The sequence below is a fragment of the Ptychodera flava genome, chromosome 6, assembly GCF_041260155.1.
Source record: "Ptychodera flava strain L36383 chromosome 6, AS_Pfla_20210202, whole genome shotgun sequence".
In the NCBI taxonomy this organism is placed as follows: domain Eukaryota; kingdom Metazoa; phylum Hemichordata; class Enteropneusta; family Ptychoderidae; genus Ptychodera; species Ptychodera flava.
In genome coordinates, this window is record NC_091933.1 from 24,103,409 (window position 1) to 24,124,184 (window position 20,776).

The 20,776-nt window shown below is 38.9% G+C and overlaps 1 protein-coding gene across 2 annotated transcripts; it reads left to right on the plus strand.

Moving 5' to 3' along the window:
• The first annotated feature begins 4,307 nt into the window (after window positions 1-4,307).
• On the plus strand, window positions 4,308-20,426 carry LOC139135257 (protein delta homolog 2-like). Of its 2 annotated transcripts, XM_070702554.1 has the most exons (6): window positions 4,308-4,567; window positions 6,722-6,805; window positions 7,267-7,380; window positions 8,290-8,403; window positions 8,817-8,915; window positions 19,278-20,426. In XM_070702554.1, coding segments are annotated over exons 1-6 (687 nt in total). In that variant the 5' UTR covers window positions 4,308-4,566; the 3' UTR covers window positions 19,553-20,426. The 2 variants fall into 2 exon arrangements, with proteins under 2 accessions (XP_070558655.1, XP_070558656.1); XM_070702555.1 differs by lacking the exon at window positions 8,817-8,915 and having other exon boundaries at window positions 4,314-4,567; window positions 19,278-19,648.
• Window positions 20,427-20,776: the final 350 nt, after the last annotated feature.

The following is a 20,776-nucleotide window of genomic DNA, read 5'->3' on the forward strand; positions in this document are numbered from 1 at the left end:
TTGTTTCAGCTACATTGGCTGCCTTTAAGATTCTTATCTTCACCTATAAATATATCCATTCACTCGGTCCAAGTTATCTTCTAGCATGGTTAATTTGTCCGCTGAGATCCGCTGACCAATTTTAAACTGTGTCAAAGCAGGTCGCGTACAAAGAATATAGGGACCGCGCCTTCAGTATTGCCGCCCCCTTTTCATGGAATAACCTTCCGATTGTTGTTCGTCGCTCCCCAAGTCTGCCAAGTTTTAAATCAAGTTATAAAACATTTCTTTTTAGTTCTGCTTTAAACTGAACTCATCCATTGTATTGATGCTTTTTTGTTTCTAAATATGTTACCTTTTATATTATTAATTGTATTTTATCCCGCGTCTCTGATCACACTTCTTGTGTGGATTTAGTCGCTTTATAAATGAATAAATTGTTGTTGTTGTTGTTGTTATTATTATTATTATTATTATTATTATTATTATTATTATTATTAAAATAGGGTAGTTTTTATGAAGAAAGAGCAAAACTTGCAAAAAGAGTAACAGTTTCAGGATAAGGGGTTTTGAAATAGGTAGGTCGGGTTACCTACTGATTAAACATGTAGATTTTGATAGAATCATTTTTTATGACAGGACGTGTCAACAAAAATATATCACAGAAAGTCATGGTCAAAAACTTACGTTGTAAAGAGTTAATCATTTTTCACCTGATCAAATATATAACACACACACGGATGAAAAAACATGATGATGAAAAAAAGATTGAATGAAGGGAAAGTTTTGCTTTTTTCTAACTCATTATTTCATGAAGTTATCCATAATAGACCTTTTTACTGTCGTTTTCATGTTGATAGTTATATTTTGAACACTTCTGTTCATTCCAGGTCTAGACTGCATTCAAAGTCGGTGATTTTTAAAAAATAAAATCATTTATAATAGTTTCTCTTGTCTGTCCTATTTCGTACAAATTAAATCTATATTCCGAATTCGGCAGTCCTGACCAGATTTTCCCAGCGATATAATGCGTTACCTTTCAGTCTGCGCAGTAGTGAGTCAATTTCTGCCGGATGGTGTGATTCGGGGTGAAACTCTCCTGTATAGCGTCCACTCCACTCACGCGTTTCACATGAAAATAAAACGCTAATCGTCGCGTTCACTCAACTCAACAATCATTCACAAATCACAGACTTGAACCAAGTATATTCCAGCTGCAGGTCGTACACTTGACTCTTCCCTAAATTTAGCCCTTCTGGTTTTGAGTTATCCAAGCTCCACCAATGATCCTCGAGACATTAGACTCAAGATATCGGGGAACAAGAATTTAATTTATTTGATCATTCTTTCCTTTAAAAATCACACCATCCTTTCCCATTTTTTTATTTTCCAACAACTCATTAAAGATCACCGTGGAAGCATCTGACGTCACTTTTGTCGATCCGATGGGGACTAGACATATCTATTTTATCGCGTGATGTATTTCTGGCGAATCGCGACACGGAATGAGCATCATGTGGTGTGTTATAAATATACATAGTGTGCAAATCATTTCAGGACGATATTATTTACCCATGATGTGAGTCGAATTCTGTCGCGAAAACGACGTATCAAATTTGAAATGGCATCATAGCACACATCAAATTAAGGAAATGACAGACATGTAGTAGGTATTCGAAATATGACCGAGAATAAATGCATCGCTAATCCTGACTATGTGCGTTACAAATTGCCGTTATCCGGTAGCGACTTTGGATGCTGTTCGAACGTCGCAAAATACGCTAATATAGCAAATGCCGTTCTGTAGTTTCGTCATGCGCAGAAGAAAGGACATATTTTTTAAAGTTTTATTCACAATGTAATAAAAATCTTTTAAAGTTTTTATTTTTTTCCCGTTTTCTTTCAATAGAACCATAAAGATTATTTCAACTGTGCATTTCTTATTCACTCTGTTTTGGTCGTGTACACTCAGTGTGACAGTTTTCGGAGACCTCCGTTTTCGGACATTTATGACATGTTCGTTTTACTCACTTCGCTCTGCATTGATGGCGTTTTACAAGTCATGTGACAGCATATTCAGTCAGGTGACGCTGCTGTCCCGTTTTTAATATTTTTTTATCGGTAGAAGCTATTTCGAGCTACAAACTTGGTCAAGTTAAATACACACCGTATGATACAGGGTGTCGAAAGCAACTCAGAGAGACAGCCCATGTCCGAAATGTAGGCACCATATTAAAATATAGTTGCGTCGTCCATGGATTGAACGTAATGAATTTATCACGAAATTTTTACAAACAGTTTTCTAAACTCATCGAAATTGAAAATCGGGGGTTTGAAGTTTCAAAATATCAATATTTAGCCCCTATAATCACATTCCAAATACGACGTCCGATTATTGCGATTGCAGTCCGATTACTACGCACTCAACACGGGGTCAACAATTTGGCAACTCTGACTCTCTAAATACCACTTCCGTTCTGTTAACAATTTGAAGATAGACACAATAAATTTCTTAAGGAATGGTAATAAGATTTCGTAGTGCTCGTCATTTATGAAACGGCTCTAGCCGAAATTTACCCTGTCCGAAAACTGTCACACTGAGTGTCCTGGACGTGAACAAGCCTGGCAGGTCAAGGGTTACGTTTTCACATTTTCTCTTTGTTTTCATTCTATATTTTACGTTCTATTGTCAGTGAGTTGCACTGCAATATAAAAAATTAGTCTTTTAGAGGGTAACAGTATTTGTCCCCCGTCCCCCCTTTTTTGTAACGCACATCGTCACAGGTTCCATGTTCACACACAGGGGGCTGTCTACATGTCCGTCCCCAGGGGTGGGTAGGTGTTTCGTTGTATCGCTAATAAAGATATATTCTACCAACCTTTGGTGTTTCGGTCTTAACTTAGCACTGCCCTTGACAATCTTGCGTATACGTTTTATCAACATGCTGCGTCTATTATCTGATGAGTTTTGAGTGCCTAATTAGCCAAAGTAATCAAGGGTAAATTACTAATCTGTGGACGCTCTCACCAGATTATCACCGGATTAATAACGAACGCACCGGATCAATAACGAACGCACCAGCAAGGTATAACTGAAGTTATACCTTGCTGGTGCGTTCGTTATTGACTTTGTCAAATTTAATCCGGTGATAATCTGGTGAGAGCGTCCACAGATTAGTAATTTACCCTTGATTACTTTGGCTAATTAGGCACTCAAACTCATCAGATAATAGACGCAGCATGTTGAAAAACGTATACGCAAGATTGTCAAGGGCAGTGCTAAGTTAAGACCGAAACACCAAAGGTTGGTAGAATATATCTTTATTAGCGATACAACGAAACACCTACCCACCCCTGGGGACGGACATGTAGACAGCCCCCTGTGGGTAAAACAAAACTTGCTGGTGCGTTCGTTGTTGACTCTTATTACTCTTATTAATATTTATATCCTTTCAAGAACCGACAGTCGCTGTATCTGACAGCGCGTCCTCTCACAGCTGCACAGCGTAGCCTTCGAATGCAGGCCCTTCGCGGCGCGCACCGAACAAGGCACAGCGACTGTGGAGAGTCTAGTAAGAACTCTGCCGTGCCGCAGTGGAGACCGGGTGTGAGAGAAAGAATAATCGATTTGGTGAACCAGCGGAATGCGACTGTTTCTATTCCCTTTTGTATTAATGATACCTCATTTCTGTTGAGGCTATTATTTTTTTTACAAGAAATCACGATGTAAGTTCCCGGCGGCAACAGAAACTAAAAATTTTAATACGAAATCATGTCTATACGCTTATACACCATCATTTAAGAACAACAGAATGCCCGTGTAAGAACATGATTTAAAAGTAAAAATAAAAGTAAATTTGCTTCCATAATGGCGATAGCTCGTAAAAGTTAGACCATAACGCCCACGTATAACTTACAGAAGACACGCTTGTCTCACTCAATCGCTTCTACCAAGATAATAACATAACGACAAGTAAAGATATATCTTCCATTGGGATCCTTAAAGATGAAGTGATACAAGTTAGGGAATAACTGCAATTCTTTCTCCTCCGAGATACTCTAGTTCTATACATATGCGTATCAAACTTTAGTTCTTCAGGGCACATGAGATCTTAATTTTCTATGACAAGAAAATCGAAATAATGAAACAAACAAAAAAGACAAGGTGACATACATTGTACAATCACGTCAAATATAGTATGAAAGCAATGTCAGCTACTGCTCCAGCAAATACGAATTCATTGGATGGCATCGGATCTTGAACAAACACAGGTACATGGTTTGTATTTCGTCATTGGCACGTTAATGCGCGTGCTCAGACCAATTCGAAAATCATTCACTCGTAACAGTTTAGACAGTACAGTCTCCTGTTTATCGTGTCAGGCAACGAAAATCATTAATGCACTCGTTGCCTTTCTTTCAATTTTTTTGGAATTCAAGATTAACGCAATCGAAACCTGTACTCTGTAACTTCAATACACAGGTGCCTGGAATTGTCGATGTGGTATATGCGGTTCTTTTACATTACTCTACACTGAAGTCTTCATGCGTCTGTGCTTCAACAAAGCTAGGAACTGAGTAATACGCAGTGAGTATATGGTGCATGAACGCTGATCGTACAGTTCGTATAGGCTGCATAAATTGGCTATCCCAAACTGCTAGGTCATCGTTGATGTCAAAATTTATCCTTAATTGTTAAGCAGTGATTAGCCAATATTTTGCTGTTATACATGTAATGTTACCATATTGAGAGTGAGGAGTACTGTCGCAAATATGTATCTATTGCGTGTATTCTTCACCTGCATCCACTTTCCTTTTTCCGGGTTCATATACCGGTCAGCTTTGCATAACAGTACCTTGTGAAGAAACTTAGCCCTGATGTGGTAAATTCAAAGACGTTCTCGAACTATACAGTAGTTGTCTGGTTTACCTATATGATGGCCGTTGTACACTAGTACCACCTACCTGTCAGATTTACATGTCTCACTCCACAGTCCCTCCACCACTGTGCTAACTCTATTTGTATCTGTTCTATTCTTTATTTACTGTATTTGATTGGTACAGGCGGGAACAAGGTGTTTAGATTTATTTTGAGTATAACTTAAAATATCCTCATAACATTAAATGAAAGTATAGCCACTTCGTCTGTCAGCTTGTTTCTTGTTCAGGATGTTATAATTTATTAAATCGTTACGGTTGTATGAAATTAGGATAAAGGGGCGATATGTCAGTAGAATCAAGTTGGGCATTGACCATGCTCACATTACTCAGGCAAAAAAAAAAGAAATGTTTCTGGTCAGCGCGGGCGCCACTCGAACAGAGCGCGTCATCCTGTTTCTTCCTGTTTCGTGGCCGGCGGCCGCGGCAAACTACGTACTGCTTCATCTATCTATAAATCAAGTTTAAGGGTCACTGGACACTGGTGGCGTAAGAAAATTCTTTGGGAGCATGATCAGTGACTGCATGAACAGTATATATGTGACTATATTGATAAAACTATAAACCTGACCCTCCCCTCTCCCTTGAGAAAAAAAACAAACATTTCTCTTCTTTGGCCTTAGGTCACAAAGAAGGATTTGTTAATCCTCACAATATGTGTTTGGAATCTCATTATGGCCATTTCATCAGTCGCTTGCCTTCTTTTGTAGGTCAATGTTATTGTACGATTGTTTTCCGCTATTCCTCGAATAAGAGCCAGGCTAGAATCGGTTTGTAGTTGTCCGAGACAGTCCGACTGTTGTGTGTTTGGTCTCCGGGTTTGGTCACTCGGTCGGTTCCGTTTATGATTCCTATATGTTCAATTTTAACTTTAATAGGGGTGTCTGTCACGAATATCTCCTTCTGAGCTCGTATGCCTTGAGACGTTTGACTGGAAATACCGTGTACGCGAAATGTGAACAGTCACATTAAACAAAGGAAAGTTCAACAGCAACGGAGATCTACAAAACGTGGTCTCAATTTCTACTAAAAATTAACCAGACCGTTCAAAATCGGGGCAATGTCGACACCAGAAACACCCACATCACACAACATTTCGAACAATCAAATTATCCCGATCGTAGCTACCCTACATATGAACCAAGGACATGCAAAGTATGGAGGATATAGACAAGAACAGAACGACTGATGAAGATACCACATCTTAGGGTTCAAAATGCACGGCGAGATGAGTCAAGAAAAGGAGCATGTACAGATGACAAAAGTCTTGTGAACAATGTTACTGTACGACTGAACAGCAATTTTTGAAGCTGCCTCTCTTTAATACATATTTCAATATGATAAATGGCATTCAAAATGTAAGAATTGGCATCTGTGACTTGAAAATTGAACAGTTTGTTCTAAGGTAGAAGGTAGAAAAATCATTTCTCCACAAAGTTAACAAGGCACGGCGGCCATTTTGAATTTAAAGTGTTGGGAAATATTTGTAATTCGTTTCAATAGTACCAAAATTTGTTCTGTGACCCCGTATTTTTATTCTTAATTTCGAAAGAATGGTTTAAAGATTCTTTGAGGAAAGTTTGAGCAAAGGTTTAAATCATTTCTAGAAACAAAAGACACAACAGGTATACCACACAAAACATGACGGCACGACCAGAGCAACCAATGGTTAATATATGTCTTTATTGTGGATCTCTATCAATTGTTTCCATAAGCTTTTGGAACTGCAATGTGATATGAACTGAACGAAAATACTGTATAATATCGATAATTACACAATTTTACATTTGTTATTTTAAATCAGTGACCATGAAGACCCAGATGGTCATAAATCGAATATCTCTCGTACTTTTGGGAGCCGTGATATTGAATCACGTAGACAAAGTGGGTAAGTTGTGAGAGTATCGATCAACATGTGACAAATACTTTTAATGTCTCAGGAGTAGCGGGATTCGGTTAAAGATATATGTACATATGACCAAGACAAAATGGGGAGGAGATTTGTTTTCACCCATTCTAAGAAACATTGACTCAATCTCACGCCCAACCTTTAGTCATTTGAGTGTCCGTGGGCATGTGAACGGGTTTGGAAAAATTGCTGATAAAATGAGGCTCGTCGTGTCCCTAATTTGTATTTTCTCGGAAATAGTGATGACAAATACCAATTTTCGTAAGGTCAAGCACAACTCAGACTTAGTATCAATCAAGGTGTTTAAAATCCATTGGCCTAAAACAGAACTTCAGATTTGAAGCGATTGTAGCCATAGAAAAATTTACAGATCGGCGAATCTAAAACGTTATTAACAGACTGAAGTATGATGTATGAAATGCTGTGTTTGCTTTCTTCAGACAGCTCCAGGAACTGTGTGGAGCAAAACGTGTCTTGCCAACACGGCACTTGTATAGACGGTCGATGCCATTGTGACACAGGATACCAGGGAGTTAACTGTACCGAAAAGTCAGGTTGGTTGAAATATTTATGTTGAAAAGGGGAGATGAAAGACACTTTATTCGTGTTGCTCATTAAACATCGAAAATTCATCGAGTAATGACGAAAAGCATCAGAAAATTCTACTTGCAATTGAGTTGGAAAACGACTTGTCAAGATTATTAGAAAATTATCAGCAGTGATAGTTCAACGATTAGAAAATTGCCTATTACCTCAAGAGCGTGGTTTCTCAATGCCATGAAATTCCACACTGGATCAATATCTTAATTTGCTATACAGTCTCGACATTTTTTACAGATAATTGCTATTTGAATTGCTCGGGCCATGGTACCTGTCGGTTTAGTAGTAGCATCTGTGATGACGGTTACGCAGGAAGCAATTGTTCTATAGGTTTGAACACAGAGTAATATTCAAGAGAGCTCTGATTAAGATATCGATTCATATGTCTTATTCATAGTAAACTCATCCAAGGTGATGAAAGTGAAAGGGGAAACTTCTGATAGTTATTATCCAATTGATGAAGACATGCGTTTGCAGATTTTTGAAAACCAGTGGCCGACAACTAAAATGACGACTACTGCCATCGCAAAAATTACATAATGTGAACTGTTGTGTTTGCTTGCTTGCTTGCTTGCTTCAGACTCCCGAAGTTTATTGAGCTTACAGTCACGTGACAAAACGAGAGCTTGGTTCAAATTGACATAGATGATTTTTAAAGGTGAAGATGAAAGATGATTCCTACACATCTTCCACCCAACATTTGGAAGTTATCAAATAACAGTGAGAAACACTGGAAAATACTATTTCCATATCATTATACTTGGCTATCAACAGAAACATTACATTAGTGGTTGTAAGCGGAAACTTGACCATGTCCAGACTCACGGCCGCGGAGTATGAAATTTTGTGTTTGCTTTCTTCAGACAGCTCAAGGAACTGTGTGGAACAAAACGTTTCTTGCCAACACGGCACTTGTATAGACGGTCAATGCCATTGTGACGCAGGATACCAGGGAGTTAAATGTAACGAAAAGTCAGGTTGGTTGAAATATTTATATTTAACAGAGAAGATGTAGTGAGAGGAGGACCGCAGAAAAAAAACCGTAATGGTTTGGCGTAAATCTGGTATGGAGGTCAAGGCAAAATCCTATACGAAGAGTTCACCAAGAGGGTACACTACATATTGCATACATAAAACCATCATGACACAATGCACAGAGCGAGAAAATATACGGGCGAGAGAACAGAACAAGGGAAAACAGATTGTACACAAAACTAGGTTAAATAGCATTATTCTTTACTCTTTACTTTAATGGACCATTCATTAGCCCCTGAGGCCAGATCGCCGATATTGGTTTATGTATCGTAATAGTTACAAAATCCGCCCATGACATGAAATTCAGAAGAGGTTGGTTAAAGAATAGTGACTTATGCAATCGTTCTTTTTTCAGAGAAGTTTGGACCAAGTCTCGAAGTCGGACTGACCATTTTCATATGCGCTATTACCATACCACCCGGATTATGCTATTTAGTTCTCTACAGGGGTAACCGTACGTATCCACACAATTAATGGTGGTGTGTGTAGTACATTTCTTACATACATGTACATACATGAGATTATTATTTCACTAACAATTGAATTTCCTTACTCGCATCTTTTCCCCCCTCTCTCATATATCATCATCATCATCATCATCATCATCATCATCATCATCATCATCTCGTCACTACCATCCCCAACACCACTACAATCATCATCATCATCGTCTCGTCGTCATCGTCGTCCTTATCATCATCATCTAAAGTGCTCATGGAGTAAATTGTCCTGACAATGAACAGATGGAACAATTCACAAGAAGTTTCCTTTAACACGGTGTTTACGATGATACAGTCACGCTCAGACAACAGTGGGTTTTACATGTAATTCGGTGCCACAACTATGTGAGACAGTTTTAGCTTCAGCAAACATCTTCTAACTTACAGCTGTAATTGTTACTAAAGACAGGAACATTGTGGATCAAGAACATTCAACTCATCAATGACAAGACAAATAGTCATGTTTCAATAGTATTTTGGAAGGGTATTCGTAAAGGGTAAATCATTTATAGTGAAAAAGATATCCAATCAGGTGTGACGTGTTCGTGTGGTTTAACAGTTTCCGGACCTTTTTTGTTTAAAAATAATGCTGCATTTAAAAAAATTGCGAGGGCCAGCTGGAGGAATTCAGGGGGATTCAAAAATTCTGGGGGTGGTGGGGGGGACTTGAAAGTTTTGCTCTGCCTATGGGGAGACCTGAAAAAATTTTGATTCCAAACGTTTTGATATCATCCAATGGTTCTAATGTTAGTAATAATTTAACAAAATCTAGAACCGTTTTGTCTCATTTTATGACTTAAATCTCGAAAAAATTTAAAAATGTATTAATGCCATTAAATTTCCATAAAACAACAAGTTGGCCTTAAAACGGGGCAGACGCTGCAACTGTCGATAATTTTTCAATGTTTCTATGCAATGTATCAAATACTGTTTCTTGGTATCTCTCTACAGCATGCTGAAATACACGATATTCAGTTCGTCAACAAAGCCTGTATTTCTAAATATTGGCGATGATTGAATTAGAATCTAGACTGAAAGTCACTTGTCAATGATACAAATGTACGGTACACATACACAGGCTGTGTAAGAAAGCTGAATACTGGACAGCTCGACGTGTTGTAGGGCGTAGAACAAGAGAGCACTTGTCTAAACTGAACAAAAATATTGACAAAATACAAAGTTAATACAGCTACTGCCCTGCTACTGCCTACGGGCAGTGTCACTGTCTTTGCATACTGGCAGTGACATCGATAGCGTAGACGTTGATGTTGTTGAAGAAGACTTTGGGTCATAGGACACTTAATTGACAGTGAAACATAACTGTACACAAGGTCAGGCCACAGAGCAACACACGGAAGAAGACTATGAGACTTAACAGTTACTAGGGAATTTTGAATTCTAGCATATGAGAATAATCAAATATTAGAGAAAAAAGGGATCACCAAAGGTGACCCCATCATGTTTTAAGTGCTACAAATGTACATTAAAAAGTCACTTTTCTCGAAAATCATTTAAGGTCATGCAGTGAATGAAAACTTTGAACGGTAAAGACTCTAATGTAAATGAAAGATATGCTACTTGTCACAAGATGGTCAAACACTTTGTGGCAAAATTTCAAACTGGCCGAAAAGGTGCGGGAAGGGACCGAGTATTGATAAAGAGAAAGACCAGCAGATGATATTTGAATTGGTCAAAGGACCTATAATATCAAATAAATAAAATTACAAAAACTACTTGAGTACAAAAATTAACTACACACGAAAATAACTAAAGCGTTATGTGACTCAGCGATGACAGGGGTGTACTCACAACTCAGAACTATTCAAAGGGCAACAGTCTGTTCGTCTTGGAATATCAGCAATATCGGCGAGTACCTTAGCAAAGGGAGACTTGCTTGTAGACTGCTGAGCGCTGCATGCACATTCCAGTGGCTGGCGTGTTTCAATACTTGTAACATCAATGTCCGGTTTATGTGCGGAAAACTGGCTGGTCCCAATACAGTGTTCTTTTCCAGTTGTTACTTGGCTAGGCTGAGCAGCAGGGTGACTCTTCAGCTGGAGTAGATAGGAGTGCCCCTAAATCCACGAACACTGTCTTTTATACCTCCGACACCATGTGCACACACATCACAGGCGAATAATTGATAACCAAAGTGTACACATCCTAAAATGCAAATGTCGATGGAGTACAACCACCTGTCATCGGCATAAATTATCTCTGAGTACAACACAATCCTCGCTGAGTACAACCACCTGTCATTTATACATTAAAACAACTTGACCTCCGGCTCACTTACAAGCTTAGCAAAATCAATATTTTAATCAGTAGAGAAATTGGTGACACAAAAAAAATCATCTCTTGACACTACTCCCCTTTCAAAGACAAAAATTGGATGAGTCAACTTTTTGTCTCACCAATGTGTTTGTACCCTTGTTTTAAGGTTAAGCTTCATCATTTACATTGTAATATCCTACAAAATAATCACAGCTTTTCTCAGATTCTAAAATATGAAAGAAAATGTTTTTTTTTTTTTATTCTGTTATCGGTGTAGCAGATATACCATAACCTTGGGTTTTGGTACTTTCTTAGAACACGGTTACTCAGTTACACTACGGCTCAAATAGTCTGCACCAATATTGTCACAGCCTTTGATAGCAGTAACTGTGTAATCAAATGACTGCAAATACAGAGCCCATCTCATCAACCGGCTATTTGCTATTTTGGCCTTATTCAAATAGATCAGTGGCTGATGGTCAGTTTCCAGCATAAACTGCTTGCCATACAAATACTGCTGGAATTTCTGAAGTGCCCAAACAACAGCAAGGCATTCTCTTTCAATCACAGAATACCGTGTTTCTCTTGGTAGTAATTTGTACTGGCATAAGCCACTGGAAACTTCCCATCTGGATGAGATTGAAACAAGGCTCCACCCAGAGCTACACTGGAGGCATCAGTTCTTAAAATAAAGGGTTTACTGAAATCTGGGAGTCTTAATACTGGCTCCCTGCTTAACATATGTTTCAAAACTTGAAATGCTCTTTCTTGTGACTCACCCCACTGGACTTTCTTTGGTTGTCCCTTACGTGTCAAATCAGTGAGTGGGGCAGCTATTGTGGCAAAATTTGGCACGAATTTTCTGTAATAGCCTGCCAAACCTAAGAATGACTTCACTTCTGTCACAGTCTCAGGACGTTTTGCCTCGACAATTGCCTGTGTTTTATCAGACATGACGGTTAGCAATCCTCTACCTATGCCATGACCAATAAATTGCAGTGACAAGTAGCCGAAATAACACTTATTTGGTCTGCCGTCAATTTGCATCTCGTAATCTAGACAGAATTTGTCTTACAATATTTAGATGCTCATCCCAGGTGACAGAGCTGGCAAGAATGTCATCCAGGATATTAACAACATCTAGTTGAGACAACAACAGTCTCATTACACGATTGAACGTTGAGGGCGCATTTTTCAATCCAAATGGCATTCTACGGAATTGATATAGTAAGAGTAAGAAATGCAGTTTTTTCTTTTGCAGTACTTTTCATCGGGATTTGCCAGTAACCTTTGGTCAAATCTATCTTTGTGAAATAACGCCCCTTCGACAAATGTGCAAACAACTCTTCAGGGCTTGGCATGGGTTCAGCATCGAACACAGTAATTCGGTTCAGCTTTCTGAAGTCAATGCAAAAACGATTTGTATTATCTTTCTTTTTGACGATCACAATAAGAGATGCATACGGCGAGTCGGATGGTTCAATGACCCCCCATGTTCAACATTTTGATGACCTCACTTTTGACCTCCTCTGTCTTTGCAAACGGCAGAGGGTACGGTTTTGATCGAACAGGCTCAGCACTTGTCAACTTAATATCATGCTCACCAATATTACAATGACCTGGAAGATCTGTCAATACATCTGCAAATTCGGTGATCAGACATTTCATTTCGTTCTGTTGGGTCTCATCCAAATCAGGGGATATATGAACATCTGCAACAGACTCTGTTGAATGAGTTGGCAAGGTTTCAACAAGCTCAGATTTCAACCAAGATGTGGTGTCATCCGGTTCGTCACTATCTATGACAGCACTAGCAACACAATGCATCACACCTTATCCTTCTTGGTAACCTTGGTAAATTCCACCTGCACTATCATGAGGTTTTCTCTCTTGATACCTTTTCAATAAATTTGTGTGATATATTTTTGTTTTTCCCAGCACGTCAATTCGATAATCTAAATCTCCGACTACCTCCGTAATATAATATGGACCCTGCCATTGCATCAGTAACTTGTTGTAATTTGTAGGCAGTAAGATCAATACCAGATCACAAATTTTGAACTTCCTGGGCTTGGCCCTGCGATCATAGTAGTTTTTGTATCGCACCTGCGACTTGGCAAGTTCAGTTTGAGCTAGTTTGCATGTTTCTTCCAGTCGTTCATGCAAGTCTAAAACATACTGATATGTACTTTTGACTTCAGGGGTTTCAATTTCCTTGGTCCATAATTCAGACAAAATTGCCATGGGCCCTCTAACAGTGCGTCCATACAGTAATTCAAATGAGGAAAATCCCGTACTTTCTTGCGGAGCCTCTCGGTATGCAAATAACAAAGCGTTTATATATCTATCCTAGTCTTTATGTTTTTCAGAGGACAATTTGCGCAGCATGCTTTTCAAAACTGCATTAAATTTTTCACACAAGCCATTACAAGCTGGGTGATAAGGCGTTGTCGTCAACTGTCTAATAGACAATAACCTATTTACCTCCTTCATAACATCAGATATAAATTGAGTCCCTAAATCCGACAATATTTCTTTGGGTATACCTACTCTACTGTAGATGTCAACCAAAGCTTCAGCTACCACTTCGGTAGAAATGCGTTTAAGTGGAACAGCTTCTGGATAACGAGTGGCATAATCTATCAGAGTAAGAATATGCCGATTACCACGGTCAGTTGCCGGATCAATTGGACCAACTAAATCTACTGCAACTCTCTGGAACGGAACATCAATTAAGGGCATACTACCAAGTGGTACTTTAGTAATCCTACCTTTTGGTATAGTGCGTTGACAAATGTCACAAGAGCGACAGAAACGAACAACATCGCCATATATACCTGGCCAATAAAATTGAGTCGCAATTTTATCATAGGTTTTCTTTGCTCCTAAGTGCCCACCAAGAATTGAATCATGAGCTAATGCCAAAACATCGTTACGAAATTTCTGAGGTACCACTAATTGTGTAAACACCTGGCCATGGTCAATTTTTGGAGATGTATACTCTCTGTACAACAGACCCTTCCTCCTAAGGAAACTAGCTAAATTAGCCCTACCAGTGTTTACCTGTTTACCCGAACCCGCCAATTCTCTGGCACGCTTCAAAGTTGGGTCCCCTTGCTGGGCTTCCTTCAGTACTTCTGCTGGGCTTCCTTCAGTACTTCCGCAGTAACTGGCTCCTTGCAAGTTCCCTGCCTAATCTTTGGGACAATTAGTTTTTTCATTGGCTTCTTTTCAGCCACCTTTTGAGCCCTAGTCTGTACTGCTTGCACAATTACGTTTGAATACCCACCATTCTCTGGTACCACACTTTTTACCTCAGAATCGTTCACCTGACTTCCAACTACAGGGTCATTTTTAGACAATGAGTCAACACTAACTGGAGGTGCAAACCAGTTCAAGTCAGGATCAGTTGGCGCTCGGACCTGATCTAAATTACCTAACACTAGATCATATACAGGGGTCTCCATACACATAGCTTCCACTTCACCTACATAAAAGGGAGTATTTACAAATAATTTAGCTATGGGTGCTCTCCTACAAGTCCTGTCTATCATTATATAAGTACGAATTTCACCTGTCATTTGGGAAGGGTCGACCAGCCCCTTTCTAATAACTACGCCATTACAACCGCTATCTCTAAGGACTTTTACTTTTTGTCCATTGACAATACCATCAACAACAGGCATTTTACTTACTGATGGTTGGTTTTCAGACAAGCTGGTCATCGAAATTACAGGTAAAGCATGCCCACATTTTAATTCGACCTCACTTCTGTCCTGTAAACTACTAAGACAACAGTCTTGTTCAATACATGGTTCACCAATTTGAGTACAAGTTGCAACTTGAACTTTGCTAACAGCTTCATTTTGTTTTTTCTGTACCGTAGTGGCTACTAAACGAGAACTTTTGGCCTTATCGACTCCTACCTTACTCCAACATTTAGCACTAGTATGACCTGGTTTACCACAGTTATAGCATATGATTGGGCCTTTATATTTAGCGCCTGATTTACTTTGACCGTCCATATGTTTAGCATTATTGCCGTTAGAGTTACTAGATACCTGACCTTTGAACTTGTTTTTATTACTACGGAACTGATCCTTGTAGCCCACCTGTTCCCTGGCCTCAGTGAAACGATCAGCATACTCAGCCATCTCATTAACATCAACCATAATTCTTTCACGCAAAAACAAGGATAAATCTCTATCACATCCACTCAAAAACTGTTCTCGCAGCAGTAAATCTTTCAATTTCCATAATCATTGTCAACTTTAGCCATAGATACCCATCTATCAAAATAATGGTCTAGTCGTGCTACAAAGGCTTTAACAGTTTCAGACTTTTCCTGTTTGCTGGTGCGAAATTTAACCCTAAAGCCTTCCTCATTCAGTTGGTAACGTTTCAATAGTGCCTCTTTTAATTTATCATAATCCATAGTCTCAGTGGCTGCCATACTGGAATAAACTGTCAGGGCTTTTCCACTCAATAAAGCACTTAAACTTGTGGCCAATGTGGCTCTTGACCAGTTTTGGCTAGTAGCAAATTTCTCAAAATGGAACAAGTACGCATCCATGTCATCCCTAGACTCATCAAATGCAGGCAACTTGGGCGCGCTAGCTTTCACCCTAGAAGAACTATCAGCAGTAGAAAGATCTTTGCTTTCACTCACTTCCTGTTTAGAGACGACACCTAATTTTAATCTTTCCATTTGCAAACTATATTCGCGCTCCTCCCTCTGCTTTTGCATTTCAAATTGTTGTTCGTCTTTTTCTTTTTGGTATAGAATTTGTTGTTCCTTAAGTTGTTGCTCATGCTCACACTGTTTGAACTCACTTTCTTTTTGCCGTTCTTCGCGCTCTACCTTTGCCTTTTACCTTTCACTTTCTCGCTCTGCTTTTACACAATCATTTAAATCCTGGCCTTCATAACCTAACTGAGTACCAAGAGCAATAAGCTTTTCCAAATCCATGTTAACTGCTTGAACCAATGCCAATCCTAGTACAAGTCTTTCTCAGGCACTCAATACTCTTACTGGTATATGCAGACAAGTGGGACAATTTAGAGAAATCACCTTTTCAACCCCAGACAAGCCCCCAGTTGTCACAAGATGGTCAACCACTCTGTGGCAAAATTTCAAACTGGCCGAAAAGGTGCGGGAAGGGACCGAGTATTAATAAAGAAAGACCAGCACACGCGGATGATATTTAAATTGGTCAAGGACCTATAATATCAAATAACAAAATTACAAAGACTACTTGAGTACAAAATTAACTACAAACGAAAATAACTAAAGCGTTATGTGACTCAGCGATGACAGGGGTGTACTCACAACTCAGAACTATTCAAAGGGCAACAGTCTGTTCGTCTTGGAATATCAGCAATATCGGCGAGTACCTTAGCAAAGGGAGACTTGCTTGTAGACTGCTGAGCGCTGCATGCACATTCCAGTGGCTGGCGTGTTTCAATACTTGTAACATCAATGTCCGGTGTTTGTGCGGAAAGCTGACCTTCACTTAAATTACGCCTTTCTTAGTCATCAAGGTCAGCCTTGATGGATAAAGCCAGAGGAATTTATATTCAGTTTGTCAGTAGAAAAGGCTTCAGAATACGATTCTGTGAAAGAATTAATACTGAAGGTCTATGAGTTGATTCTGGAAGCTCATCGTCAGAAATTTAGGGACTGTGAGAAAGCAATAGATCAAACTTATGCTCGAACAAAAGAACAATGTGTACCCGTTAGTGTTCTTCTGAGAAAGTTTGCAAAGTTATGGCAGCGCATTTTGATTGAGGAATTTAAAAGATGCATTCCATCGAGACATCAAGACATTTATCAATAAACAAAAAGCAGATGATTATTCATTGACTAAAAAAACCTCCTTTATCAGTAAACCATCCCAGTCCTTTACATACCGAAACAGTGCAGGAAAATTTAACTCTTCTTTTCCATAAAAGAATTTCTTAAAGGAGAGTAGACAATCAAATGATAACAGTTCACAGAGTTCAAGTAACAACCCTACATCCTCAGACCCCACGTCTCAGTCCCCTTATGGCAAACAAGTTTGACAAGTACTTCTTCTAGTCATTATTGTAAGAAAGATGGCCATTTAATGTCAGAATGTCTCAAATTGAAAAGAAACTGTGAAGGTCAGAGTGGTTAAAGTGGATATAAGCGCACGGGCTTCATTTCTTCACCATCTCAATTACAGTCTAATAATGGGCGCAACACATTTTCTAAAGTTAAACCTCTCTTACCCCAATCATTGGATTAAGGACAGCAGATACCCTGCCGTTTTCTGAAAAGTCATTGCAGGATCTGAAGTTCTAAAGGAATACATTGTAGTGACTATATTTCTGTTCCTTTCCGTAAAGTATTTTTGTCTTAGGACTTTGTTTCTGGACCTATGACTTCAGATATTAGACCATTTTCGCTTTTTGAAAGGATTCGCCGCCTTCTTGGAAACGACCTTCCTTGGCACAAGGTAATTTCAAATCCACTTGTGACCGATAAGCCTAGTCTAAAATCAGGGTCAAGAGCCAATTGAACAGGAAAGTCCTTATTATATCCTGCATGTACCGTTTCTACAGCCATGTCAAAGAAAAATTCTGAAAATAAAACAATTGACGTCACAGACGTTGACTTAAATTACGCCTTTCTTAGTCAGGTGTTTGATACTGAACATTATGTTATCGCTTGTGGATTTGAAACCTCCAGTAAAATTTTCACTTACCAAAGTCAAATATTTTCTAGATCACATCTTATTGAAGAACAACACAAGGACTCAGACATTTCATGATTGTTCGACAAAGTTGTTGATGAAGTTAAAACTTCGGATAGTCCTGCTTGTTATTATACAAAGTCTGGCATTCTCATGCGTAAATGGATACCTCCAGTTGTCTTGGTTAATCAAGACATCTGGAGGTCTCCATTTACACATGAGAATGCCAGACTATGTATAATAACAAGCAGGGCTAATAGGGAAGGCACAATATTTCAACATGATAGGACTTTTGAACAGCTATTTGATGGTTTATTATCCAATTGTCATCAAATAGCTGTTCAAAAGTCCCATCGTGCTGAAATATTGTGCCTTGCCCATGAACCTCCCTGGACTAGCCATTTAGGAGCGAGGAAGACCTATCATAAAATTCTCAGTCATTTTTATTACCTGATCTCAGGAAGGATATAGCACATTTCTGTAAAACTTGTTACACATGTCAAATGGTAGGAAAACCAAATCAGACCATTCCAAAGGCCCTTTGCAGCCAATTGCTGCATTTCAAGAACCATTTAGTAGGACACTCATAGACTGTTGGGCCCCTACCGAAAACTAGATCAGCTTGACATAATGTGTGTATCGACTCGGTTCCAAGAAGCCATACCACTGAGAAACAAAACAAACAAAAACTATAGTTAAAGCTTTAGTCAAATTCTTCACTTGGCTTTCCTAAATTTATCCTGCCCGATCAATTTTCCAACTTTTTGTCTGGAATTTATCAACAAGTCATGGATCATATAGGCATTAAACAGTATGGGTTTTCCGCCTATCACAAAGAAAGCCAGGGTGCTCTCGAGGGATTGCATCAAACTGTGAAAAATATATCAGGACCTATTGTTTTGAAAATGAGAAGCAATGGGATGAAAGAACGTCTGTCTGTCCATGTGTGTGTGTCTGTGTATGTGTAAATACACTTTGTTATTTTGGCTCGAATGGGGTCATCCTGTTTTAACACGATTAGAACTAATTTGGGATAATTGGATGGTGAAGTAATGTCGGTTTAATCTGCAAATGTAAGCTCATCTGCTTTTCTTTTTAAGTTATACACTTGTTATCATGAGTAATTTGTAGTATTGCGACATTCAGTTATAGGGCACCTTTTGAGAAATTTGAACAATATGAAGATCCAATTCTCCGTCAGTCACTTTTGGGTGGTTCTGGGTTTTTTGGGGGCGGGGGCAACCCACTTTCTGATGGCTGCAAACAAACAATACTCCCCGGCCGAAGAAACTTACAAATGAAATGTATTCTCTTATTTTTCCACAGGTATACAGGGCAAAGAGACAAGTATCAAACGTGGTTATTCCGATAGCGGTACAGGGAACACATTTTACAATCCGAGTTTTCATTACGAAAATTCACTGTCTTCGGAAACAAACAGCCTGTCTGAGAGCATCCCAGAAACAGTCGTCGACCATCGTATGCCGATCATCTTCGGTACTTCGCCAGCCGACCATCGACAACATGCCCCGACATATGACCAAAACCAAAGCCACAGTGCTCCATCAATAGATACTCTCGGAAATTCACAGGAACTATAGAACCTCGTTTTTCTCGAGGGTCTATGCAGGAACTTACTGATAACTCCAGCGGGCTACAGACGACCAATGAAGCAAACCGCTTGGAGGATCAGCCAGGCACGTATTCTGAATCAGTTGTAGTCCATGTCCAGGTACACCAACCGTTTGAAACAGCAGCATGGGAACAGTTGAGGGAAGGCAATCCATGGGATGTGGATGAACATGGTCTACCGAGCTATGAAGAAGTCATTTGACTATGATATTGTGGACAGTTTAGGGAAGGCAATCCCCCATCTATATATGATGTAGCATTGTTAAAATGCAATCCCAATTATATATGCGGTGATTAAAAAACAGTGACCAGGAGTACATTTTCCATTAGTAATGATTTTAGGAGTGTTTGACGAAAACCAAACGCGCAGAATAGGTTCTAGGCTATACACTTCTCCAATATCACTGTATCTTCAATACCATCAGTTTGTCGCATAGATGTTATTGCAACGAAGAGCGACATTTTACCGTTCTTTCCATGCCCATGAAGTGTGAAGTTTGAAATGAAACCACAAACAACATGTTATGTGGTAGAATGTACAATGACAATGATATATTTGGTATAGAGGGAGAGACTTTGCTTTGTAAAGTGTACACTCTTGAAATGTCAACAGTACAGAGATTGTCCTGAAGCATACTTGTACACAAGATCAGGCCAGAAAGCAACACATGGAAGGAACTTGAAAAGGGATTTTTGAATTCTAGCATATGAGAATAATCAAATATTTCAAATATTAAAGAAAAATGATAGGGATCACCCTGCTTGATTTTCTAAATTTTCATATTCTCATCGTAAAATAACACTAAAAAATAAAATTTGTACATAAAGACTCTAATTTAAATGAAAAATGTGTAACTAGAATTATTTTAATTTTACCAAATTTATCATTATTTCACCAAAAATTTCAGCTAGCATTTAATGTAGCCAGGAATTCACAATTTGCATACTCTTTCATGGTCATCATTTTGTGTGCTCTTCAGCTAGCAGGAGCCATTGGCGTGACCAGGTCGAGTTGGATTAACTTAAGTCGGGTTTGACTGATAAATCAAAAAAGTCCACTGATGTCTTTAAAAATGAATCAATTTAAGAACTTGCCTTAGGAATATGGCTCTTCAAACTGCTAATAACAGGTAGTGTTGAACATTTCCCAGCAGAACTGCCCAATAGATGTTTATATTTTCTTTGCGTGCATC